General features: G+C 52.6%; 1 protein-coding gene across 1 annotated transcript in view; it reads right to left on the reverse strand.

Moving 5' to 3' along the window:
• The window catches only part of LOC140408255 (B-cell scaffold protein with ankyrin repeats-like), a 513048-nt gene extending 497819 nt beyond the window's left edge, over window positions 1-15229 (reverse strand). Inside the window, exons 1-2 of the mRNA XM_072495211.1 lie at window positions 15160-15229; window positions 8009-8410 (exon numbers count right to left, since the gene is read on the reverse strand). Coding sequence (XP_072351312.1) covers window positions 8009-8410; window positions 15160-15172 — 415 coding nt within the window. The 5' untranslated portion in view covers window positions 15173-15229. The remainder of the gene's footprint in view (window positions 1-8008; window positions 8411-15159) is intronic.
• Window positions 15230-23240: the final 8011 nt, after the last annotated feature.

A 23240-nucleotide genomic window follows, 5' to 3' on the forward strand; every position in this document is an offset into this window, starting at 1 on the left:
CCCTCCTTGCCGACCAGTTTCCCGAGCATCGCTGCTGTGTATTCTGTAATGCTTATTCCCTCCGGCAGCCCCGCGATTCTCAGGTTTTACCGACACGATCGGTGCTCCTGCTCCTTCGACCTCTCCTGTGTCTGGACCAGGCTCGCTACCTTGGCCTCGAGTGCCGCAATCTGGCCCACTGGGTCCATGGCTGCTTTTCCGAGGTTCCGAGTCGTCTTTCCCTGGACCTCTAGCCTCCGTTCCATATTGTCCATTGCCTCCCTCATGGCGGCCGTCACACCTTCCACTGCCGCCTCAATGGCTCATCTCCCTCTGTGTCTGGAGCTCAGAGGTGATGAAGCACGTCAGTATGTCCATCGGCGCCTGGGTCTGCGCTGGGAGCTCTGCAGGGTCGGCCCTCACTGTTCTGTGCCTCCACGTGCGGTTCCCTGCTCCAAAGCTGAGGTTTCCCTCCCCTCCACTTCATTGGTATTTCAGCTGGTCAGCTGATTCTATCCCATCCTGCTCGGCAGAGTGGTCGCTGGAGGGTTAGTCTGGTGCCCATTTGTTGGGGTTAAAAGGCCGTAGTTCAAGTTCTTAGCCGAGAGCCACCTTTCGTGTGACCACTCAGCTCTTGGCCGCCACTGGAAGTCTGGGCTCCTGTTCAATATCCGTGCCCAGGCCCGGCCACCAACCATAGCCAACATTTTGACTTTGTACGTCCCCGGGTGCTCGTTCTGCGGGTCCCTCAACATCAGGACTTGGCCCTAACCCAGAAGGACTTACCCCCACAAAGGTTGCCATCCAAGACTCTAAACTCGGGCACTTCCATCGAGAATGCCCGTAACTCATTGGGCAGTCTTCTATGCTGACCCCCATACAGGACTACGTGTCGAACGTTCAAAAGGACCAGGTCGGTTTGTGTCCACTAATGGATTTGGGATGCGTGGCCACTACCTGGTTAGTCCTGGGAGTAGGAGGGCATGTCGGCAAAGGTAGCCGGCTTAACGCGTTCGCGATCTGGATACCCAAACAATGATCAAGTGACTGCCGTGCAGCCAGCAGGAGGGCCCAACGCTGTATCCTGGCGCAGGTGATTGGCAGAATCCCTTTCTCTTCTTTGAAAAGACTCAGCAGCGCTTGTGGTCCGTGATGATCGTGAACCCTCGACTGTTCACATACTGATGGAGTTTATTCACGGCGAAGACAACTTCCAGACGCACTTTCTCAATTTGTGCATAATTGTGCTCTACCACAGCCAGTGTCCGAGGCGAAAGCGATCGGCTCTCTCTGCCAGCTTCCTTGCGGTCTGATAAAACGGCACCAATGCTGTTTGGTGACGCGTTACATGTGATGACTAGAGTCATAAATGTTTACAGCACGGAAACAGGCACTTCAGCCCAGCTGGTCCATGCCGCCCAGTTTCTATCACTAAGCTAGTCCCACTTGCCCGCATTTGGCCCATATCCCTCTGTACCCACCCTGCCCATGTAACTAACTGTTTGTTAAAGGAAAGAATTGTACCCGCCTCCACCACTGCCTCTGGCAGCCCGTTCCAGATGCTCACCACCTTCTGTGTGAAGAAATTTCCCCTCTGGTCTCTTTTGTATCTCTCCCCTCTCACCTTAAACCTATGCCCTCTGATGCGACCATCAATTCACACGAGACGCTCAGTAGAAGTGAACAGTGGTTTTAATAAGCTAGATCTGTGCCTGCTACTGCTCTCTATTGAGTGCCGCCTACAGGCTGCAGGTTTATATACCACCCCTGAGGGGGCGGAGCCACAGGCGGAGCCCACAGGGGCATCAACATAGTCCAGTCCAATACAGCGGTGAATTGCAGTAGCAACACGTTCACCACAGCCTGTAGTTCGAGATTCCACTACTTTTGGAAAAAGATGTTGACTATCTACCTTATCTATGCTCCACATTATTTTATAGAGTATATGACGCTATGGTCACTAAACCTGGAATGAACTTTTCCGTAATAGTTCACCAATCCCAAGATAGACAGCAGCTCTGTGTTGTTTTCTGGTGTCGGTGCTTGTTGAATTGCCGTTGCTTTCTCCGTGACCGGATGTAACCCTCGCGGTTCACTCGGTCGCCCAGGTGTTCCGCTTCCCTCATGTGGAACAGGCTCCGCAGGCGGGCGCCCGTCTCTGAGAAAAGACAGAGAAGCTCGCCCAAATTACTGAGACGTTCTGCTCAGTTGCCCCTGTGACTAACACGTCGCCCAGACACACTCCCACTCACCGAAATCCTCCTCAGTATGCTTTCCGTAACCCTCTGGAATATGGCACAGGCTGCGACACTCCAAAGTGTAGTCTGGTGTACCCGTACAGGCCTCTCTGCGTGTTTATGGTGTTTTATTTACAGGAAGCAGGGTCCAATTCTAAATGCAAGTACGCATGGCTCATATCGAGGCTTCATAAATGAGTGTCCACTGGCCAGTTTTACGTACAGATCCTCGATGCGTGGCTTTGGGTAACGATCCAACCGAGAGGCCCTGTTGACCGTCAATTTGTAGCCCCGCACCATCTGTCCGTTTTACCTGGTTTGAACACTGGAACCAACGGTGCCGCCCAGTCAGTGAAACACACTGATTTAATGATTCCAAGCCCTTTAGCCTCACCTTTCGCTACAAGGCATAAGGGACTGGGCGAGCCCTAAAACAGTTGTGACTCCGGGTCTCCCTGGATTTTCCCCAAGGCCCCCTTTATTTATCCCAGTCAGGACTGGAAAACCTTGGGGTATTTCCCTTGCACTATTGTATAGGCCCCTGGACCACATTCGGGAAATTTGCTGCCAGTCAAGGTGTAGGCGCTTCAACCAATCCCGGCCGAGCAGGCTGTGGCCATGTCCCTTTACTATGATCAACGGGAGTCGCACCGAATGCTGTCTGTAAACTACCAGGGTCATTGTAATTCCCACAATGGCTAACGGTTTGCAGTGTACCCCGCTCACCTTGCCTTGGTGACCCGAAGGTCCAACTTTACATCCCCGTCTTCATCCTGCCGAAGGTTTGTTTTCCGATAGCTGAAACCGCAGCTCCCGTGTCAAGTTCCATGTCGAATAGACGAGCATTAACTTGCAGACTTATCTTGATGAGGGCCAGGGTGCCACAATGCAATGCAGCTGCTTCCACTCCTCCTCTGGCTGGTCCAGGCGGAAAGTGCGAGCCCTTGATTGGCACCTGCCTCGAATGGAGTACCGGGGTTTCTGGCTGAATTATACCTCACGTTCCCTGGGGTTCCTGCGCCCACATGCCCCACAGAAACTGGGCTCTCCCTCTACCAATTCTGAGGAGATATGCCATCGGGACAAACCTGGCCTCTCCAGTACTCAGTCCAGGGTGGGGTTTCAGTCCTGGAGGGGCAGCTCGCCACGAGGGGGTGAGTTCTAGAGTGTCTATCTCCATCTACTGGGTCTCTTGCATTCCTCGCTCAGTATTTGTGCAGGAAAGCAAAATTTGCACAGGCTACTGGAGGTCTCGCGACGGTTCAGCAAGCAACTTCCTTTGGGTAGCCATGTTATTGATGCCGCAGACCAAGCGGTCTCGCAGCATTTCGGAAAGAGAAGTTCCTTATTCACAGATTTCGACTAGTTTTTGTAGCCTTGTCAAAAACATGGTTATGAACTCTCCTGGAGTTCTCTCTGCTGCGTTGAAATGGTATCTTTGCACTATACTAGATGGCTTAGGGTTGAAGTGTTATGCTACTAGGGTTACCAATTCTTCGAAAGTCTGGAGCTGCAGGCTATATCAGGCTCTTTATCACCCCACAAGTATGAGCTCCAGAGGCAGACAGTAATATCACTGTCTGTCGATCAACATCTGCAATAGTGTTCGCCCAGATATCAACCGTGATTGTCCCCGGGCTCCCCGCTCCCTTAGCGGGGGAGGTTCGTACTCGGCGAGACCCACGGGGAGACTGATTTCTCCAACCCCGTAGGTCACGTGCAGGTTATAAGAGAATTCATATGGTTGTGGATACTCCGTTGTTGAATATATTTAAGGCTGGGATTGACAGATTTATCGTCTCTCCGGGAATCAAAGGGCGCAGGGAGCAGTCAGGAGTGTGGAATTGAAACCACAGAGATCTGCCATGATCATTTTGAACGGCAGAGCAGACGTGAGGGGCCAAATAGCCAACTCCAGCTCCTGTTTCTTATGTTGTTAGAGGTTTAAGGACAATCTAATTCCAGGTGATAAAGAAACTGATCGGGTAGTTGGAGCTAAGATAGGGATCGGCTGAATGATGTAACACGCTGGAGGGGCTGAATGGAGGAACACGCTCGAGGGGCTGAATGGAGGAACACGCTTGAGGGGCTGAATGAAGGAACACGCTGGAGGGGCTGAATGAAGGAACACGCTTGAGGGGCTGAATGAAGGAACACGCTTGAGGGGCTGAATGGAGAACACGCTCGAGGGGCTGAATGGAGAACACGCTCGAGGGGCTGAATGGTCTCTTCTTATTTTTAATTTCCTACTCTGCAGAAGTGATGGGGGGTAATTAGTAGATACCTACCTCCTCCTCCTCCCGAGGAATCCCCTCGGAATCTGCTGCTCCTCCCCTAGTTAGTGACCCCTCTGCACAGGGGAATGGTTCCTCACTGTCCACATTGTCCATGTCCCTCATAACCCTGTACACCCCGAGCTACTCCCTCACTTTCTCCAGGTGGAACTTTGATAATCAGAGGCAAACATTGTCACGGTGAAGCTCTGACAGAATAAGGCTGTGAAGCAAATGATGGGTTTTTTTGGCCTGGTTTTGACCCAGTTTATCTCCGTGCTGCACATTAATGAAACTTTTATGCCTGACCTTGGATTTTAGGTGACTTTACTTAAAATATGATTTTCAATAACGTTTCTTTAACAGTCTGACTTTTATGGTCTAAGTGATGTGTGCTACTCTGTCAATCCTTGTAGTAAATCAGGGCTCATACTGTTGAACAGCAAACGCTGGAGTGCGATGTGTAGGATGACCAGTTTGCCATTCCCTTCTCCATAACCCCACACTCTGAAGAATTGCATTGCTCCTGTTTGCTATTGATAGGCCATTATCTTGGTTCGATGGTCATTCCAAAGTGGAGAGACAATGTGCTGTCAGCCTTCACCCCGGAACCGGCTTTTCCTTCAAGGTGACAGTTTTGATGAGAGGTTGGGAAGGCCAATCTGCTCGATGGACAGGGTTTGGGGAGAGAATCTGAGAAATGGGCGAAATTCTCCCGAAACGGCGCGATGTCCGCCAACTGTCGCCAAAAACGGCGCCAATCAGACGGGCATCGCGCCGGCCCAAAGGTGCGGAATGCTCCGCATCTTTGGGGGCCGAGCCCCAACATTGAGGGGCTAGGCCGACGCCGGAGGGATTTCCGCCCCGCCAGCTGGCGTAAACGGCCTTTGTTGCCCCGCCAGCTGGCGCGGAAATGACATATCGGGTCGGCGCATGCGCGGGAGCGTCAGCGGCCGCTGAAAGTTTCCCACGCATGCACAGTGGAGGGAGTCTCTTCTGCCTCCGCCATAGTGGAGACCGTGGCGGAGGCGGAAGGGAAAGAGTGCCCCCACGGCACAGGCCCGCCCGCGGATCGGTGGGCCCCGATCGCGGGCCAGGCCACCGTGGGGGCACCCCCCCGGGGCCAGATCGCCCCGCGCCCCCCCCCAGGACCCCGGAGCCCGCCCACGCCGCCTTGTCCCGCCGTTCAAAAGGTGGTTTAATCCACGCCGGCGGGACAGGCAATTTATCGGCGGGACTTCGGCCCATCCGGGCCGGAGAATCCAGCGGGGGGGGGGCCCGCCAACCGGCGCGGCCCGATTCCCGGCCCCGCCGAATATCCGGTACCGGAGACTTCGGCAACCGGCGGGGGCGGGATTCACGGCAGCCCCCGGCGATTCTCCAACCCGGCGGGGGGTCGGAGAATGACACCCCTGGTTTGGTTTCTCTTTCACTCTCAGAGCCGACACAGGAGTGATCTCACTCCCCCCCTCAACTGGGAGAGACGCCCATTGGAGACACAGCAACACGGAGCAAAGCCTGTGCGTGACTGCAAGCCAGGGTTAAGCTACATTGAACGTTCTGCCTCACAATAGTGGCCAAAATGGACATTTGTAAAATCTTTCATTGAATATGAGAAGCAGCAGAGAATCAGTCGGTGCCAAATCCAATCCTGCACATTCATTTCAAATACCAATTAATTATTTTCTATTGGCCTGATCCCAAAAGCAAGCTTTTAAAGTCATCTAAAAACACAGGAGGGGGTTTGTGGAGGCAGATGACAGAATCCAGGAAACGCAACAAAAGGGTGGATATGAGAAATGCCCCAGTCACACGGAACGGGAAAACTGGGAATGCGGGAATTCTGAAATAAAGACAGAAAAAGCTGGAAACACCAGGTCAGGCAGTGGAAAATCCCAATGGTTTTCCATCCCCAGGCGGTAATACCACAACTTGCATTTAAGTAGCGCCCTCAATGTGGAGAAATGCCTCAAAATGTTTCCCAGAGAGTCATCCAAACCAGAACAGACGCCGAGCGAAAGACAGGTGTTCAAAACCTAGCTGGAAGAATTCAGTTTTAGCGGGATTCTCCGACCCCCCGCCGGGTCGGAGAATCGCCGGGGGCTGGCGTGAATCCCGCCCCCGCTGGTTGCCAAATTCTCCGGCACCGGATATTCGGCGGGGGCGGTAATCGGGCCGCGCCGGTTGGCGGGCCACCCCCGGCGATTCTCCGGCCCGGATGGGCCGAAGTCCCGCTGCTGGAATGCCTGTCCCGACGGTTTGGATTAAACCACCTCTCTTACCGGCGGGACAAGGCGGCGCGGGCGGGCTCCGGAGTCCTGGGGGGGGACGCGCGATCTGGCCACGGGGGGTGCCCCCACGGTGGCCTAGCCCGCGATCGGGACCCACCGATCCGCGGGCAGGCCTGTGCCGTGGGGGCACTCTTTTCCTTCCGCCTTCGCCACGGTCTCCACCATAGCAGAGGCGGAAGAGACCCCCTCCACTGCGCATGCGCGGGGATGCCGTGAGCGGCCGCTGACACTCCCGCGTATGCGCCGCCCGGCAATGTCATTTCCGCGGCAGCTGGTGGGGCACCAAAGGCCTTTCCCGCCAGCTGGCGGGGCGGAAATCAGTCCGGCGCGGGCCTAGCCCCTCAAGGTTAGGGCTCGGCCGTTCAAGATGCGGAGGATTCCGCACCTTTGGGGCGGCGCGATGCCGGACTGATTTATGCGGTTTTTGGCGCCTGTCGGCGGACATCGCACAGATTACGGAGAATTTCGCCCCAGGATTGCCGCCAAGGAGGGAAAGTCTAGGGAAGGAATTCCAGGGCTTCAGGGTCAGTTGTCAGCAAGGGTAGAGCGATGGAAGTTGGGGTGTGCAATGGGCCAATATTTGAAGCATGCAGAGCTCTGGGAGGATTGCAGAGCTGCAGGAGATTTTAGAGAGGGGCAAAACTCTGGCTGACTTGAAAAGAAGGATAGGAACTTTAAAATGAACGTGTTGTCAGACTGGGAGACAATGTGGGCCAGTGAACAGAGGGGTAATGGGTGAACAGGGCTTAGTGCACACTGGAAGAGAGGCAAAGAATTTTGGATGAGCTGAAGGTTACCGAGGGTAGAAAGTAGTGAGAGATAATATCAGGTTAATAATATATCCAGCCTCCGTGAACTACCCCAGCTGGTACAGGGATTGAACCACACTACGTGCATCATACTCTGTCCATCTAGCCAAATGAGACAAGTGACCACCCCGCCAGATCATTTAAACATCTTCCCTTGTGTGGCCTTTGGTTACTGAAACATTTACTGTGCTGAAAGAAATATCATTCAAAGTCCGGATATTTTCTCAGAACTTTCCTTCAGCGCTATATCATTCTCCAATCCTTCTACAGTCACTTCACAGCTTTTTAACACTGGCTAGTTTTCTTCAAAGTTCTAAAATAAGCATCAATGACAATACTTGCAGCCTGCATAACCATTGGGAATACGTCACGAACTTCAAGACTTAACACGTCCAAATTCAAGAACTTTGTGGCTTCACCTGAGTTGATGATGCAGCTGACGACAGACAGATATTCCTGGGCATCCTGATCACTGGAAAGCTCCCAGCACCCTCTCTCTGCATGAACCAGCTTGTAGAGGTCATCCGAACTTGGCACTCCGCAGAGCAACACCACCACTTCATCAGGAGCTTGCAAAATCTTCCCCAGCTGGATTCTCTTCGAGGTCGTCAGTGACGCGAGGAAACCAGGGGTCAGGACCAGCAGCTTACATTTGTAGGCAAGCAGGTCAGCAGTAGTAACCTTCAGATCGTTGGGACAGCCGACATCATAGCTGCAGATACTTTGAGGATTTAATGCCTCTGAGAAAATCTGCTTCAAATATGTGCTCCACTCCTCTGCATCCTCTTCGTACAGGATCAATAGATCTGGACTCGAAGTGTCTTAAATAGAAAAATAAACACAGTTAATACACTCTGGTGAAAACAGACCATAAGATCGTACATGTCAATTTGCACTGACGGTAAAGATGGTATTAGGGAGAGTGTCAGTTATTATTCATTTGTGTGAATCTCCTCACTGAGTCAGAGGATAGGGGGTTCAAGTCTCAATTCAGAATCTTGAGCAGAAAAACTTGATTCACTATCCCTGTGCAATACTGAGGGAGTGCCGCACTGTCAGAGGGACAGTACTGAGGGAGTGCTGCACTGTCAGAGGGACAGTACTGAGGGAGTGCTGCACTGTCAGAGGGACAGTACTGAGGGAGTGCCGCACTGACAGAGGGTCAGTACTGGGGGAGTGCCGCACTGTCAGTGGGCCAATACTGAGGGAGTGCTGCACTGTCAGAGGGTCAGTACTGAGGGAGTGCTGCACTGTCAGAGGGTCAGTACTGAGGGAGCGCTGCACTGTCGGAGGGACAGTACTGAGGGAGTGCTGCACTGTCAGAGGGTCAGTACTGAGGGAGTGCCGCACTGTCAGAGGGTCAGTACTGAGGGAGTGCTGCACTGTCAGAGGGTCAGTACTGAGGGAGTGCCGCACTGTCAGAGGGTCAGTACTGAGGGAGTGCCGCACTGTCAGAGAGTCAGTACTGAGGGAGTGCTGCACTGTCAGAGGGTCAGTACTGAGGGAGTGCCGCACTGTCAGAGGGTCAGTACTGAGCGAGTGCTGCACTGTCAGAGGGTCAGTAGCGAGGGAGTGCTGCACTGTCAGAAGGTCAGTAGTGAGGGAATGCCGTACTGTCAGAGGGTCAGTACTGAGGGAGCACTGCACTGTCAGAGGGTCAGTACTGAGGGAGCGCTGCACTGTCAGAGGGTAAGTACTGAGGGAGTGCTTCACTGTCAGAGGGTCAGTACACAGGGAGCGCTGCACTGTCAGAGGGCCAGTACTGAGGGAGCGCTGCACTGTCAGTGGGTCAGTACTGAGGGAGTGCTTCACTGACAGAGGGTCAGTCCTGAGGGAGCGCTGCACTGTCAGAGGTTCAGGACTGAGGGAGTGTTGCACTGTCAGAGGGTCAGTACTGAGCGAGCGCTGCACTGTCAGAGGGTCAGTACTGAGGGAATGCTGCACTGTCAGAGGGTCAGTACTGAGGGAATGCTGCGCTGTCAGAGAGTCAGTACTGAGGGAGTGCCGCACTGTCAGAGAGTCAGTACTGAGGGAGTGCCGCACTGTCAGAGGGTCAGTACTGAGGGAGCACTGCACTGTCAGAGGGACAGTACTGAGGGAGTGCTTCACTGTCAGAAGGTCAGTACTGAGGGAGTGCCGCACTGTCAGAGGGTCAGTACTGAGGGAGTGCCGCACTGTCAGTGGGTCCGTCCTGAGGGAGTGCTGCACTGTCAGAGGGTCAGTACTGAGGGGGTGCTGCACTGTCAGAGGGTCAGTACTGAGGGAGTGCTGCACTGTCAGAGGGTCAGTACTGAGGGAGTGCTTCACTGTCAGAGGCTCAGTACTGAGGGAGTGCCGCACTGTCAGAGGGTCAGTACTGAGGGAGTGCCGCACTGTCAACTGATAAGAACAGCTGCAGCACATGTGTTAACCATTTAATTGTGGACGGAACTGCTTAGTGGACGAGATTCTCCGACCCCCCGCCGGGTCGGGAATCGCCGGGGGCTGGCCTGAATCCCGCCCCCGCCGGTTGCCGAATTCTCCGGCACCGGATATTCGGTGGGGGCGGGAATCGCGCCGCGCCGGTTGGCGGGCCCCCCCCGCGATTCTGCAGCCCGGATGGGCCGAAGTCCCGCCGCTAAAATGCCTGTCCCGCCGGCGTGGATTAAACCACCTACCTTACCGACGGGACAAGGCATCGCGGGCGGGCTCAGGGGTCCTGGGGGGGGGCGTGGGGCGATCTGGCCCCGTGCGGTGCCCCCACGGTGGCCTGGCCCGCGATCGGGGCCCACCGATCCACGGGTGGGCCTGTGCCGCGGGGGGCACTCGTTCCCTTCCGCCTTCGCCACGGTCTCCATGTGCCGCCCGGAGATGTCATTTCCGCGCCAGCTGGCGGGGCACCAAAGGCCTTTTCCGCCAGCTGGCGGGGCGGAAATTCCTCCGGCGCGGGCCTAGCCCCTTATGGTTGGGGCTCGGCCCCCCAAAGTGCGCCGCATTCCGCACCTTTGGGGCAGCGCGATGCCCGACTCATTTGCGCCGCTTTGGGCGCCAGTCGGCGGATATCGCGCTGACACCGGAGAATCTTTAAGAAGCTTCCAAGATTTAATCAAATTCTAGGCTGACATATTTGCAGCACAGAGGGTGCTCTGCATTGTCACAGGTACTGTCCATTCAGAGTGAATGGTTTAATCAAAACCTTGCCCATATTTTCAAGTTAGGGGCGCCTGTTGCTTCCTTGTGCCGACTCTGTCACAGAATCTTTAACAGCCATCACACAATCGCTATTTAGCATCGAATCAAATAGGCAGCTCGTCACAATGCTCTCTTCATAGCAGAACCACACTCTCCTGATTCCGAGATAAGTGATTACAGAGATACCGATTGAACCAACTGATACTTATTCTCAATGGTATTTGGATAGAGGTTGTACAATGGAAAAATGCTGACTTTTATCGGTACAATAACTTAAACTTCTTTGCAGAATTAAAATTATATCACACAAACATTGAGGAAATTGTTTCTTTGTTGAATGAGCTTAGAACTAGCCAATATATTCAGAGATAGATATGAAAAGCTACTTTGAGAAGTAATTCATCCATCGTGTTAATGATATAGCAATGATACGATTTAATCTGGCACATGTGGGCAATAAGGGAACGCGAGGGTGCACTGGTTAAAGTAAGCCTGTCAGAATCATGGAGTGGCTACAGCACACAAGGAGGCTATTCCACCATCATATCTGTGCTGGCCCTCTGAAGGAGCAATTTACCTGGTGCCACTCTCCCCACCTTCTTCCTGTCGCCCTGCAATGTTTTCCTATTTGGATCACGATCCAACTCCATTGTAAAAGCCTCGAATGACCCTGCCTCCACCACACTCCCCGGCAGTGTTCCAGATCCTCACCACTTTGCTGCGTGAAAATCACCTTCTTCCTGCCGCCGTTGTTTCATTTCCCAGTTACCCGGCTCCGTGCCCTCTGGGGCACGCTCTTTCCAGCAATAGGAATAGTTTGTCCCTCTCTGTCCACTCCAGCCTCCTCCTGATTTTGAACACCTCTCAAATCTCCTGCCAGCTAAGTTTGAAGGATTATTTAGAAATCGTTTCACCTGCGAAATTGTATTTTTTAAATGTTGGTGTGTGAGACGTGATAGCTGGGCTGAAGTTGCTGGTAACACACTGACAGAGAAATTCCCTTTGAAACTAGAAGGCATCTAAAATAGAGAAACGCCATTCGCCAAATACATAAACTCCCCTAAATCACAAATGTTCTGGCACAGTCTGTGAGATTGATCAAATGCAGAATCACCACTCCCTCACTGTCAGCAAACACTTTCCTCAAAACTTTTTTGGCTGTAAGTTTTCTCGGTGTGATCAGGGGGATCCAGGCCTGGGATGAGATCTTGCAGAATGTTTCTGCACCTCGAGAGGCTCTTCGGCCCCACGGGCCTGTGCTAGCACATCTGGCTGCCTCCCCCTCCAGCCAACTCCATCCCAGTCCAAACTGATCTCATCATTTCTGTCAGTGTTGCCTCCTGTTTTACTAGCTTGAACTTGTCTGAAATAAAGCAGTGGACAGCCCAGACATTAATGTCTATGTTCACACATTCTCTGTGCACGATGTGAGCAGAGGCAGAAATTCAAAGTTGTACAAAAGTAACCATCAGGATTGATCGATTTCAGAATCTCAGCAAAAACATTCGGGATTGACACGATTTACTGCATTCAATCCGACTTGATGTGGAGATGCCGGCGTTGGACTGGGGTGAGCACAGGAAGAAGTCTTACAAAACCAGGTTAAAGTCCAACAGGTTTGTTTCGATGTCACTAGCTTTCGGAGCGCTGCTCCTTCCTCAGGTGAATGAAGAGGTATAGCCAAGTTCCGCACACATGAGTGCGGCCTCAACCGGGACCTGGGATTCATGTCGCATTACATTCATCCCCCACCATCTGGCCTGCGAAATCCTACCAACTGTCCTGGCTTGACACAATTCACACCTCTTTAGCCTGGGGTTACCCCATCTCTGGATCTGTAAAGATTTAATCACCTGCTAATGCTCGCATTCCTAGCATTGTCTGGCATCTTTGAATTTGTCTATATATGTGTTTCTGGAACAGACCTCTGCATTCACCTGAGGAAGGAGCAGCGCTCCGAAAGCTAGTGACATCGAAACAAACCTGTTGGACTTTAACCTGGTGTAAGACTTCGCACCGTCTTCAATCCGACAGTAAGTTTTCTCTCTTTCTGGTCGCGATCGGTGTCCTCTCTCCACAATTTACAGAGTTTTACTTTACACAATTTACACTCAGTCTTCATTTCAAACGGTATCGATCGGATCTGAGCTCGAACCAGACACACCAGCAGACACTGTGCACGATACAGAGTGAGGAAGGTCCAGCGTCACATGCAGTGAAGCACACACTCACTCCCCAGGACACACACTCAATCCCCAACACACACTCACTCCCCAGGACACACACTCAATCCCCAACACACACGCAATCCCCAACACACACGCAATCCCCAACACACACGCTCACTCCCCCAGGACACACGCTCACTCCCCCAACACACACGCTCACTCCCCCAGGACACACGCTCACTCCCCCAGGACACACGCTCACTCCCCCAGGACACACGCTCACTCCCCCAGGACACACGCTCACTCCCCCAACACACACGCTCACTCCCCCAGGACACACGCTCACTCCCCCAGGACACACGCTCACTCCCCCAGGACACACGCTCACTCCCCCAGGACACACGCTCACTCCCCCAGGACACACGCTCACTCCCCCAGGACACACGCTCACTCCCCCAGGACACACGCTCACTCCCCCAGGACACACGCTCACTCCCCCAGGACACACGCTCACTCCCCCAGGACACACGCTCACTCCCCCAGGACACACGCTCACTCCCCCAGGACACACACTCAATCCCCAACACACACGCAATCCCCAACACACACGCAATCCCCAATACACACACTCACTCCCCAGGACACACACTCAATCCCCAACACACACGCAATCCCCAACACACACGCAATCCCCAACACACACGCTCACTCCCCCAGGACACACGCTCACTCCCCCAACACACACGCTCACTCCCCCAGGACACACGCTCACTCCCCCAGGACACACGCTCACTCCCCCAGGACACACGCTCACTCCCCCAGGACACACGCTCACTCCCCCAACACACACGCTCACTCCCCCAGGACACACGCTCACTCCCCCAGGACACACGCTCACTCCCCCAGGACACACGCTCACTCCCCCAGGACACACGCTCACTCCCCCAGGACACACGCTCACTCCCCCAGGACACACGCTCACTCCCCCAGGACACACGCTCACTCCCCCAGGACACACGCTCACTCCCCCAGGACACACGCTCACTCCCCCAGGACACACGCTCACTCCCCCAGGACACACGCTCACTCCCCCAGGACACACGCTCACTCCCCCAGGACACACGCTCACTCCCCCAGGACACACGCTCACTCCCCCAGGACACACGCTCACTCCCCCAGGACACACGCTCACTCCCCCAGGACACACGCTCACTCCCCCAGGACACACGCTCACTCCCCCAGGACACACGCTCACTCCCCCAGGACACACGCTCACTCCCCCAGGACTCACGCTCACTCCCCCAGGACACACGCTCACTCCCCCAGGACACACGCTCACTCCCCCAGGACACACGCTCACTCCCCCAGGACACACGCTCACTCCCCCAGGACACACGCTCACTCCCCCAGGACACACGCTCACTCCCCCAGGACACACGCTCACTCCCCCAGGACACACGCTCACTCCCCCAGGACACACGCTCACTCCCCCAGGACACACGCTCACTCCCCCAGGACACACGCTCACTCCCCCAGGACACACGCTCACTCCCCCAGGACACACGCTCACTCCCCAGGACACACGCTCACTCCCCCAGGACACACGCTCACTCCCCAGGACACACGCTCACTCCCCAGGACACACGCTCACTCCCCAGGACACACACTCACTCCCCAGGACACACACTCACTCCCCAGGACACACACTCACTCCCCAGGACACACACTCACTCCCCAGGACACACACTCAGTCCCCAGGACACACACTCAGTCCCCAGGACACACACTCAGTCCCCAGGACACACACTCACTCCCCAACACACACTCACTCCCCAACACACACTCACTCCCCAACACGTGTCTGCGTGGGTTTCCTCCGGGTGCTCCGGTTTCCTCCCACGGTCCAAAGACGTGCAGGTTAGGTGGATTGGACATTCTGAATTCTCCCTCAGTGTACCCGAACAGGCGCCGGAGTGTGGTGACTAGGGGCTTTTCACAGTAAGTTCATTTCAGTGTCAATGTAAGCCTCCTTGTGACAATAAAGATTATTATTACACCCACAAGACGCCCCCCCCAGGGACACACACACACACCCAGGACACACATACACACACACAGGACACACATGCCCCCTCCAGGACACACATGCCCCCTCCAGGACAACCCCCTCCAGGAGACCCCCCCCCCCGGGACACACTCATCCCGCTGGGACACAGTACCGTAGCTCCTACCTGAACTCTGCATGTTAATGGCGCAAAGGGCAGATCGGAGCTGCTACCTGGCGATGACCCAACTCTACTGAGAGCAGAACATTGTCCGTGCAGTTAATGTGAGAGCATCTGTGTGCAACACTTCCTGATCACTAACTCTGGGCCAATAGCATCATTCTGTGAAGCAGCTTCTACACGTTGGAAACCAGCAGCTGCTTGGTGATTATTTTTAGTTTCTGGGACGACCTGTTGCTTCCTGCGTAAAGTAAAACAGAAAGTTGACTTTTTTTGGCGGGGGGGGGGGGGGTTATTTACCTTTGCTGTTCATTCTGGACAGACTGTGACTCAGGGAGAGTTCAGGGGCCTGGCGTAGCCCCTGTTCCTGAGACATTTCCCAAACTTCCAGATTTGTATTTATTCAGGGGAGAATAACAAATGGGAAAATTGTCTTTCCTCCTGGTCCTCGCTGGAGAAGAAAAAAAGTTCAGGAGGAAATCCCAGAAAAAAAATAATTGATTCTTTCATTTTTATTCACCGCCTCCTTAGTTATAAAAATATTGGAGAGGGGCGATAGAAACTGACTTTGAGTCGGTGGGAAAAGCTGCAGCATTATCCAGGCAGGGTTCAGACTGGAGATTCATCACCACCTGAACCGCTCCCTCCCAGGGACTTTTCACTCTGCACAGTCAGATCCAATTCATTTCTCTTGGTTTCCAGCTATTTTAATGAAACCAAATAATCTAAATTAAATAAACATAGGGACAAATTAAAAGAGGCAGCCCCTTAAAGGGACGCTGCCTGGAACAAAACAAAACCACAAATGGAACTTAAAACATCAAACTAGAATGTGATTAAAAGGGTGGATGAGACACCCCAGTCTCTGGGCTGCCCACCGGGCATGGAAGGCTGCAACGGTGCCCGTGGACACCGCATACTCCCTTTCCAGGGACACCCCGTCCCGAATGTAGCTGCGCTAGAGGGGCAGACAGTCGGGTCGGATGACCCCCTTCAGTCGCCGGCTGACTGGACCTGTTTATGTCAAGTTTGTCAGGCCCAGGAGCAGGTCACCAGGAGGTCCTCTCCCCCCCCCCCCCCCGCCTCCCCCTCCCTCCCCCCCTCCCCCCCCTCCCTCCCCCCTCCCTCCCCCCCTCCCCCCCCCCTCCCCCCCCCCCTCCTCCCCCCTCCCCCTGTGAGAATTGTGAGACTAGCTAAGATGAAAAAGGAGGCATACATAAGATCTAGGCGACTTAAATCTGATGAAGCTGTGGAGGAATATCGGGAAAGTAGGACAAATGTCAAACGCGCAATAAAGAGGGCTAAAAGGGGTCATGAAATATCTTTGGCTAACAGGGTTAAGGAAAATCCCAAAGCCTTTTATCCATATATAAGGAGCAAGAGGGTAACTCGAGAAAGAATTGGCCCACTCAAAGACAAAAGAGGGAATTTATGTGTGGAGTCAGAGGAAATGGGTGAGATTCTTAATGAGTACTTTGCATCGGTATTCACCAAGGAGAGGGACATGATGGATGTTGAGGCTAGGGATGGATGTTTAAATACTCTCGGTCAAGCCGGCATAAGGAAGGGGGAGGTTTTGGGTATTCTAAAAGGCATTAAGGTGGATAGGTCCCCAGGTCCGGATGGCATCTATCCCAGGTTACTGAGGGAAGCGAGGGATGAAATAGCTGGAGCCTTAAGAACATAACATAATAAAAACTAGGAGCAGGAGTCGGCCATCTGGCCCCTCGAGCCTGCTCCACCATTCAATGAGATCATGGCTGATCTTTTGTGGACTCAGCTCCACTTTCCGGCCCGAACACCATAACCCTTAATCCCTTTATTCTTCAAAAAACTATCTATCTTTATCTTAAAAACATTTAATGAAGGAGCCTCTACTGCTTCACTGGGCAAGGAATTCCATAGATTCACAACCCTTTGGGTGAAGAAGTTCCTCCTAAACTCAGTCCTAAATCTACTTCCCCTTATTTTGAGGCTATGCCCCCTTGTTCTGCTTTCACCCGCCAGTGGAAACAACCTGCCCGCATCTATCCTGTCTATTCCCTTCATAGTCTTATATGTTTCTATAAGATCCCCCCTCATCCTTCTAAATTCCAACGAGTACAGTCCCAGTCTACTCAACCTCTTCTCGTAATCCAACTCCTTCAGCTCTGGGATTAACCTAGTGAATCTCCTCTGCACACCCTCCAGTGCCAGTATGTCCTTTGTCAAGTAAGGAGACCAAAACTGAACACAATACTCCAGGTGTGGCCTCACTAACACATTATACAATTGCAGCAGAACCCCCCTAGTCTTAAACTCCATCCCTCTAGCAATGAAGGACAACATTCCATTTGCCTTCTTAATCACCTGTTGCACCTGTAAACCAACATTTTGCGACTCATGCACTAGCACACCCAGGTCTCTCTGCACAGCAGCATGTTTTAATATTTTATCATTTAAATAATAATCCCTTTTGCTGTTTTTCCTACCAAAATGGATAACCTCACATTTGTCAACATTGTATTCCATCTGCCAGACCCTAGCCCATTCACTTAGCCTATCCAAATCCCTCTGCAGACGTCCAGTATCTTCTGCACTTTTTGCTTTACCACTCATCTTAGTGTCGTCTGCAAACTTGGACACATTGCCCATGGTCCCCAACTCCAAATCATCTATGTAAATTGTGAACAGTTGTGAACACTGATCCCTGAGGGACACCACTAGCTACTGATTGCCAACCAGAGAAACACCCATTAATCCCCACTCTTTGCTTTCTATTAATTAACCAATCCTCTATCCATGCTACTACTTTCCCCTTAATGCCATGCATCTTTATCTTATGCAGCAACCTTTTGTGTGGCACCTTGTCAAAGGCTTTCTGGAAATCCAGATATACCACATCCATTGGCTCCCCGTTATCTACCGCACTGGTAATGTCCTCAAAAAATTCCACTAAATTAGTTAGGCATGACCTGCCCTTTATGAACCCATGCTGCGTCTGCCCAATGGGACAATTTCCATCCAGATGCCTCGCTATTTCTTCCTTGATGATAGATTCCAGCATCTTCCCTACTACCGAAGTTAAGCTCACTGGCCTATAATTACCCGCTTTCTGCCTACCTCCTTTTTTAAACAGTGGTGGCACGTTTGCTAATTTCCAAACCGCCAGGACCACCCCAGAGTCTAGTGAATTTTGGTAAATTATCACTAGTGCATTTGCAATTTCCCTAGCCATCTCTTTTAGCATTCTGGGATGCATTCCATCAGGGCCAGGAGACTTGTCTACCTTTAGCCCCATTAGCTTGCCCATCCCAACTCCTTGGTGATAACAATCCTCTCAAGGTCCTCACCTGTCATAGCCTCATTTCCATCAGTCACTGGCATGTTATTTGTGTCTTCCACTGTGAAGACCGACCCAAAAAACCTGTTCAGTTCCTCAGCCATTTCCTCATCTCCCATTATTAAATCTCCCCTCTCATCCTCTAAAGGACCAATATTTACCTTAGCCACTCTTTTTTGTTTTATGTATTTGTAGAAACTTTTACTATCTGTTTTTATATTCTGAGCAAGTTTACTCTCATAATCTATCTTACTCTTCTTTATAGCTTTTTTAGTAGCTTTCTGTTGTCCCTAAAGATTTCCCAGTCCTCTAGTCTCCCACTGATCTTTGCTACTTTGTATGTTTTTTCCTTCAATTTGATACTCTCCCTTATTTCCTTAGATATCCACGGTCGATTTTCCCTCTTTTTACCGTCCTTCCTTTTTGTTGGTATAAACCTTTGCTGAGCACTGTGAAAAATCACTTGGAAGGTTCTCCACTGTTCCTCAACTGTTTCACCATAAAGTCTTTGCTCCCAGTCTACCTTAGCTAGTTCTTCTCTCATCCCATTGTAATCTCCTTTGTTTAAGCACAAAACACTAGTGCTTGATTTTACCTTCTCACCCTACATCTGTATTTTAAATTCCACCATATTGTGATCGCTCCTTCCGAGAGGATCCCTAACTATGAGATCCTGAATCAATCCTGTCTTTGCAGCATCCTTGAGCACGGGTGAGGTTCCGGAGGACTGGAGAATTGCTAATGTTGTCCCTTTGTTTAAGAAGGGTAGCAGGGATAATCCAGGGAATTATAGACCTGTGAGCTTGACGTCAGTGGTAGGCAAACATTTGGAGAAGATACTGAGGGATAGGATCTATTCACATTTGGAAGAAAATAGACTTATCAGTGATAGGCAGCATGGTTTTGTGCAGGGAAGGTCATGTCTTACAAACCTAATAGAATTCTTTGAGGAAGTGACAAAGTTAATTGATGAGGGAAGGGCTGTAGATGTCATATACATGGACTTCAGTGAGGCGTTTGATAAAGCTTCCCATGGCAGGTTGATGGAAAAAGTGAAGTCGTATGGGGTTCAGGGTGTACTAGCTCGATGGATAAAGAACTGGCTGGGCAACAGAAGACAGAGAGTAGTGGTGGAAGGGAGTGCCTCAAAATGGAGAAAGGTGACTAGTGGTGTTCCACAGGGATCCGTGCTCGGACCACTGTTGTTTGTGATATACATAAATGATCTGGACGAAGGTATAGGTGGTCTGATTAGCAAGTTTGAAGATGATACTAAGATTGGTGGAGTTGCAGATAGCGAGGAGGACTGTCAGAGAATACAGCAAAATATAGATAGATTGGAGAGTTGGGCAGAGAAATGGCAGATGGAGTTCAATCCAGGCAAATGTGAGGTGATGCATTTTGGAAGATCTAATTCAAGAGCGGACTATATGGTCAATGGAAGAGTCCTGGGGAAAATTGATGTACAGAGAGATCTGGGAGTTCAGGTCCATTGTATCCTGAAGGTGGCAACGCAGGTCGATAGAGTGGTCAAGAAGGCATATAGCATGCTTGCCTTCATCCGACGGGGTATTGAGTACAAGAGTCGGCAGGTCATGTTACAGTTGTACAGGACTTTGGTTAGGCCACATTTGGAATACTATGTGCAGTTCTGGTCGCCACATTACCAGAAGGATGTGGATGCTTTAGAGAGGGTGCAGAGGAGACTCACCAGGATGTTGCCTGGTATGGAGGGTGCTAGCTATGAAGAAAGGTTGAGTAGATTAGGATTGTTTTCGTTGGAAAGACGGAGGTTGAGGGGGGGACCTGATTGAGGTCTACAAAATTATGAGAGGTATGGACAGGGTGGATAGCAACAAGCTTTTTACAAGAGTGGGGGTGTGGATTACAAGGGGTCACGATTTCAAGGTGAAAGGGGGAAAGTTTAAGGGAGATGTGCGTGGAAAGTTTTTTACGCAGAGGGTGGTGGGTGCCTGAAACGCTTTGCCAGCGGAGGTGGTAGAGGCGGGCACAATAGCATCATTTAAAGATGCATCTAGACAGATATATGAACGGGCGGGGAACAGAGGGAAATAGATCCTTGGAAAATAGAAGACAGGTTTAGATGAAGGATCTGAATCGGTGCAGGCTGGGAGGGCCGAAGGGCCTGTTCCTGTGCTGTAATTTTCTTTGTTCTTTGTTCTTTGTAATTCAGGCTTGAATATATTCAGTGTCCCAACCCCCACTGCTCTCTTGGAAGAGAATCCAAAAACAATTGACCCTTGGAAGACAAGACACCTCCTCACCTCAGTTTTGGTCAGTTTCTGCTTTCATTAATAAAGTCACCAGTGTCCCAGATGACCAGAGGCTGCTTTCCTCTTTGAGGGGAAGAGCTGACTGGTGATGATTTAACCCGAGGGTCACCGCACCTCGGGTGAGGAGTAAGGGTGGGAAGGCGGGGCCTTCATGAATAACCTCAGTGGATACGGGAATTGAACCCGTGTTGCTGACCTCGCTCTGCACCACTAACCAGCCCCCAGCCCACTGAGCTAAACCGGCACGGAGCTTCATTTTACTTGAGCTTATTTCACTTTACTTTTACGAACACACCAAATGTTAAAAATGTTTTTTTTCCCTGAAAATATCAAAAACACAGACTTAAAAGTGGATCAAGTTCTTGAAAAATCTGTTTGGGCCTCAGGGACAGGACGAGGCCAGGCAGCCCAGTGAGTGGCTTCTGCCATTCTAAAAGATCATGGGCGTGATTCTCCATTGGCCAACGGCAAAATCAGGAAAGGCGATTGGGCGGAGAATCGGTTTTGACGCCAGAATTGTGGCGGGCGGCAGGTTCACGCCAAATCGCAATTCTCCAGTGCCCTGACAATGCGTCCACTCCGCACACACAGTAAAGCCATTTGCATGTCATTAGCGGGCCTGACTCGGTATTCCCCGGTGCTCTGCGATGCTCTGCATCCGCCAGGGGGAATTCCCGATGGCGACGTTCACTTGTGCCTTTAAAAATCAGGAAACAGGCGTCGTGGCTGATGAGGGAGAGAGAGGAGGTAGGACACGGAGAGGCGCCATCGTGGGCTGCCAGGCCTGACACTGACTGGGCTGACTGGGGAACGTGGGACAGGGGGTGACCAGGCAACTGGCCGTGGGGCCAGGGTGACCTCCCCACCGGACCCGAGTATCCAGGCAGGGACCGCCATTGCCTGATCCTGCAAGGCAGCCATCTTGCTGCAGGCCCCACTGACCATCCACCTTGGCCAGTGGATCTGCAGAGTGACATCAGCCGTATGGGCACCCCCACCCCCACCATCCCTGCACCCACCCTTCCTCCACCTTACCAACCCCCCCAACAACCGGCCGCAACCCACTGACAATGCATCATGTGGCCCACCCAAGGGCAACAGCCACTGTAGCCCCGACAGGTGGGCACCAGATGTGGGCCGCGGAGCATACCACAGGCAAGGGGAACCCCTGGCAACAGGGACAGACGTCAGGGCCAGAGGCCCCCACAGTGCCTCCTCTTTGGCTTTAACATTGATGCACTATCAATTATCACAAAGACGAGAGCAGTGGAATAATCGAGGCTTTATTGAGCAAAGATGTTGTGCCTCCTGTAGCTGCCACCAGAATGGCTGCAGCGCCGGAGAGCACACACTTTTATACTCCGCCTGCTGGGCGGAGCCACCAGGTAGGGATTTGCCCATGTACCTCCAGTATATGTGTCTTACCGTAATACATATAATACATCAGTACTGACTACCACATTCACCCCCTGTTAAAAAAGAGTCCAGCGGTTGGTGGAAAAATAATTTTACAAGTTCAGTCTGTCGGGGGCCTTGATCCTCCGCTGTGATCGCCTCGGTCCTGGTGTTGATGTGGGCGCCGACTTGGTCACCTGTGACTCCGGGAGCGTGTTGTCCTCGTCTTCATCACCCCGAGTGGAACCAGTGGGAAGACGGATCCTCCTGGGGCGGGGGCTGCGGTGAGGTTCGCTGGGGGGAGGGTGAGTGGCGCAGGGGTGAATGAGGCAACCGGAGAGGGGCGTGGAGGGGGTGTCGGGTCGGGGACCGTGGGTGGGGATCCAGCGGGTGCCAGGTCCTGGAGGGAGACTGTGTCCTGACGCCCGTCGGGGTGTGCCACGTAGGCATACTGCAGGTTCGCGTGTAGGAGGTGGACCCTTTCGACCAAATGGTCCGACTTATGGGTCCGCACATGCTTCCGAAGGAGGACGGGCCCAGGAGCTGTCAGCCCTGTTGGGAGTGAGACCCCGGAGGTGGACTTCCTGGTGAAGGCAAAGAGACGTTCATGGGGGGTTTCGTTAGTCGCGGTGCAGCGGAGCGATCGGATGGAGTGGAGGGTGTCGGGGGAGGACCTCCTGCCAGCGGGAGACCGGGGGATTTTTGGACCGCAGAGCCAGCAGGACAGCCTTCCAGACCGTCCCGTTCTCCCTCTCCATCTGCCCGTTTCCCCGGGGGTTGTAGCTGGTCGTCCTGCTCAAGGCGATGCCCTTGCTGAGCAGGAGCTCATCACTCATAAAGGAGGATCCCCGATCGCTGTGGACGTAAGTGGGGAACCCGAACAGAGTGAAGATACTGTGGAGGGCTTTGATGACCGTGGCAGAAGTCATATCGGGGCATGGGATAGAGAAAGGGAACCGGGAGTATTCATCGACCACGTTCAGAAAGTACGTGTTGCGGTCGGTGGAGGGGAGGGGCCCTTTGAAGTCCAAAGGGGCGGGAGGCCTTCACCAGGCGTGCGCGGTCCGGCTGGTAGA

The sequence above is a fragment of the Scyliorhinus torazame genome, chromosome 3, assembly GCF_047496885.1.
Source record: "Scyliorhinus torazame isolate Kashiwa2021f chromosome 3, sScyTor2.1, whole genome shotgun sequence".
NCBI classification, from domain to species: domain Eukaryota; kingdom Metazoa; phylum Chordata; class Chondrichthyes; order Carcharhiniformes; family Scyliorhinidae; genus Scyliorhinus; species Scyliorhinus torazame.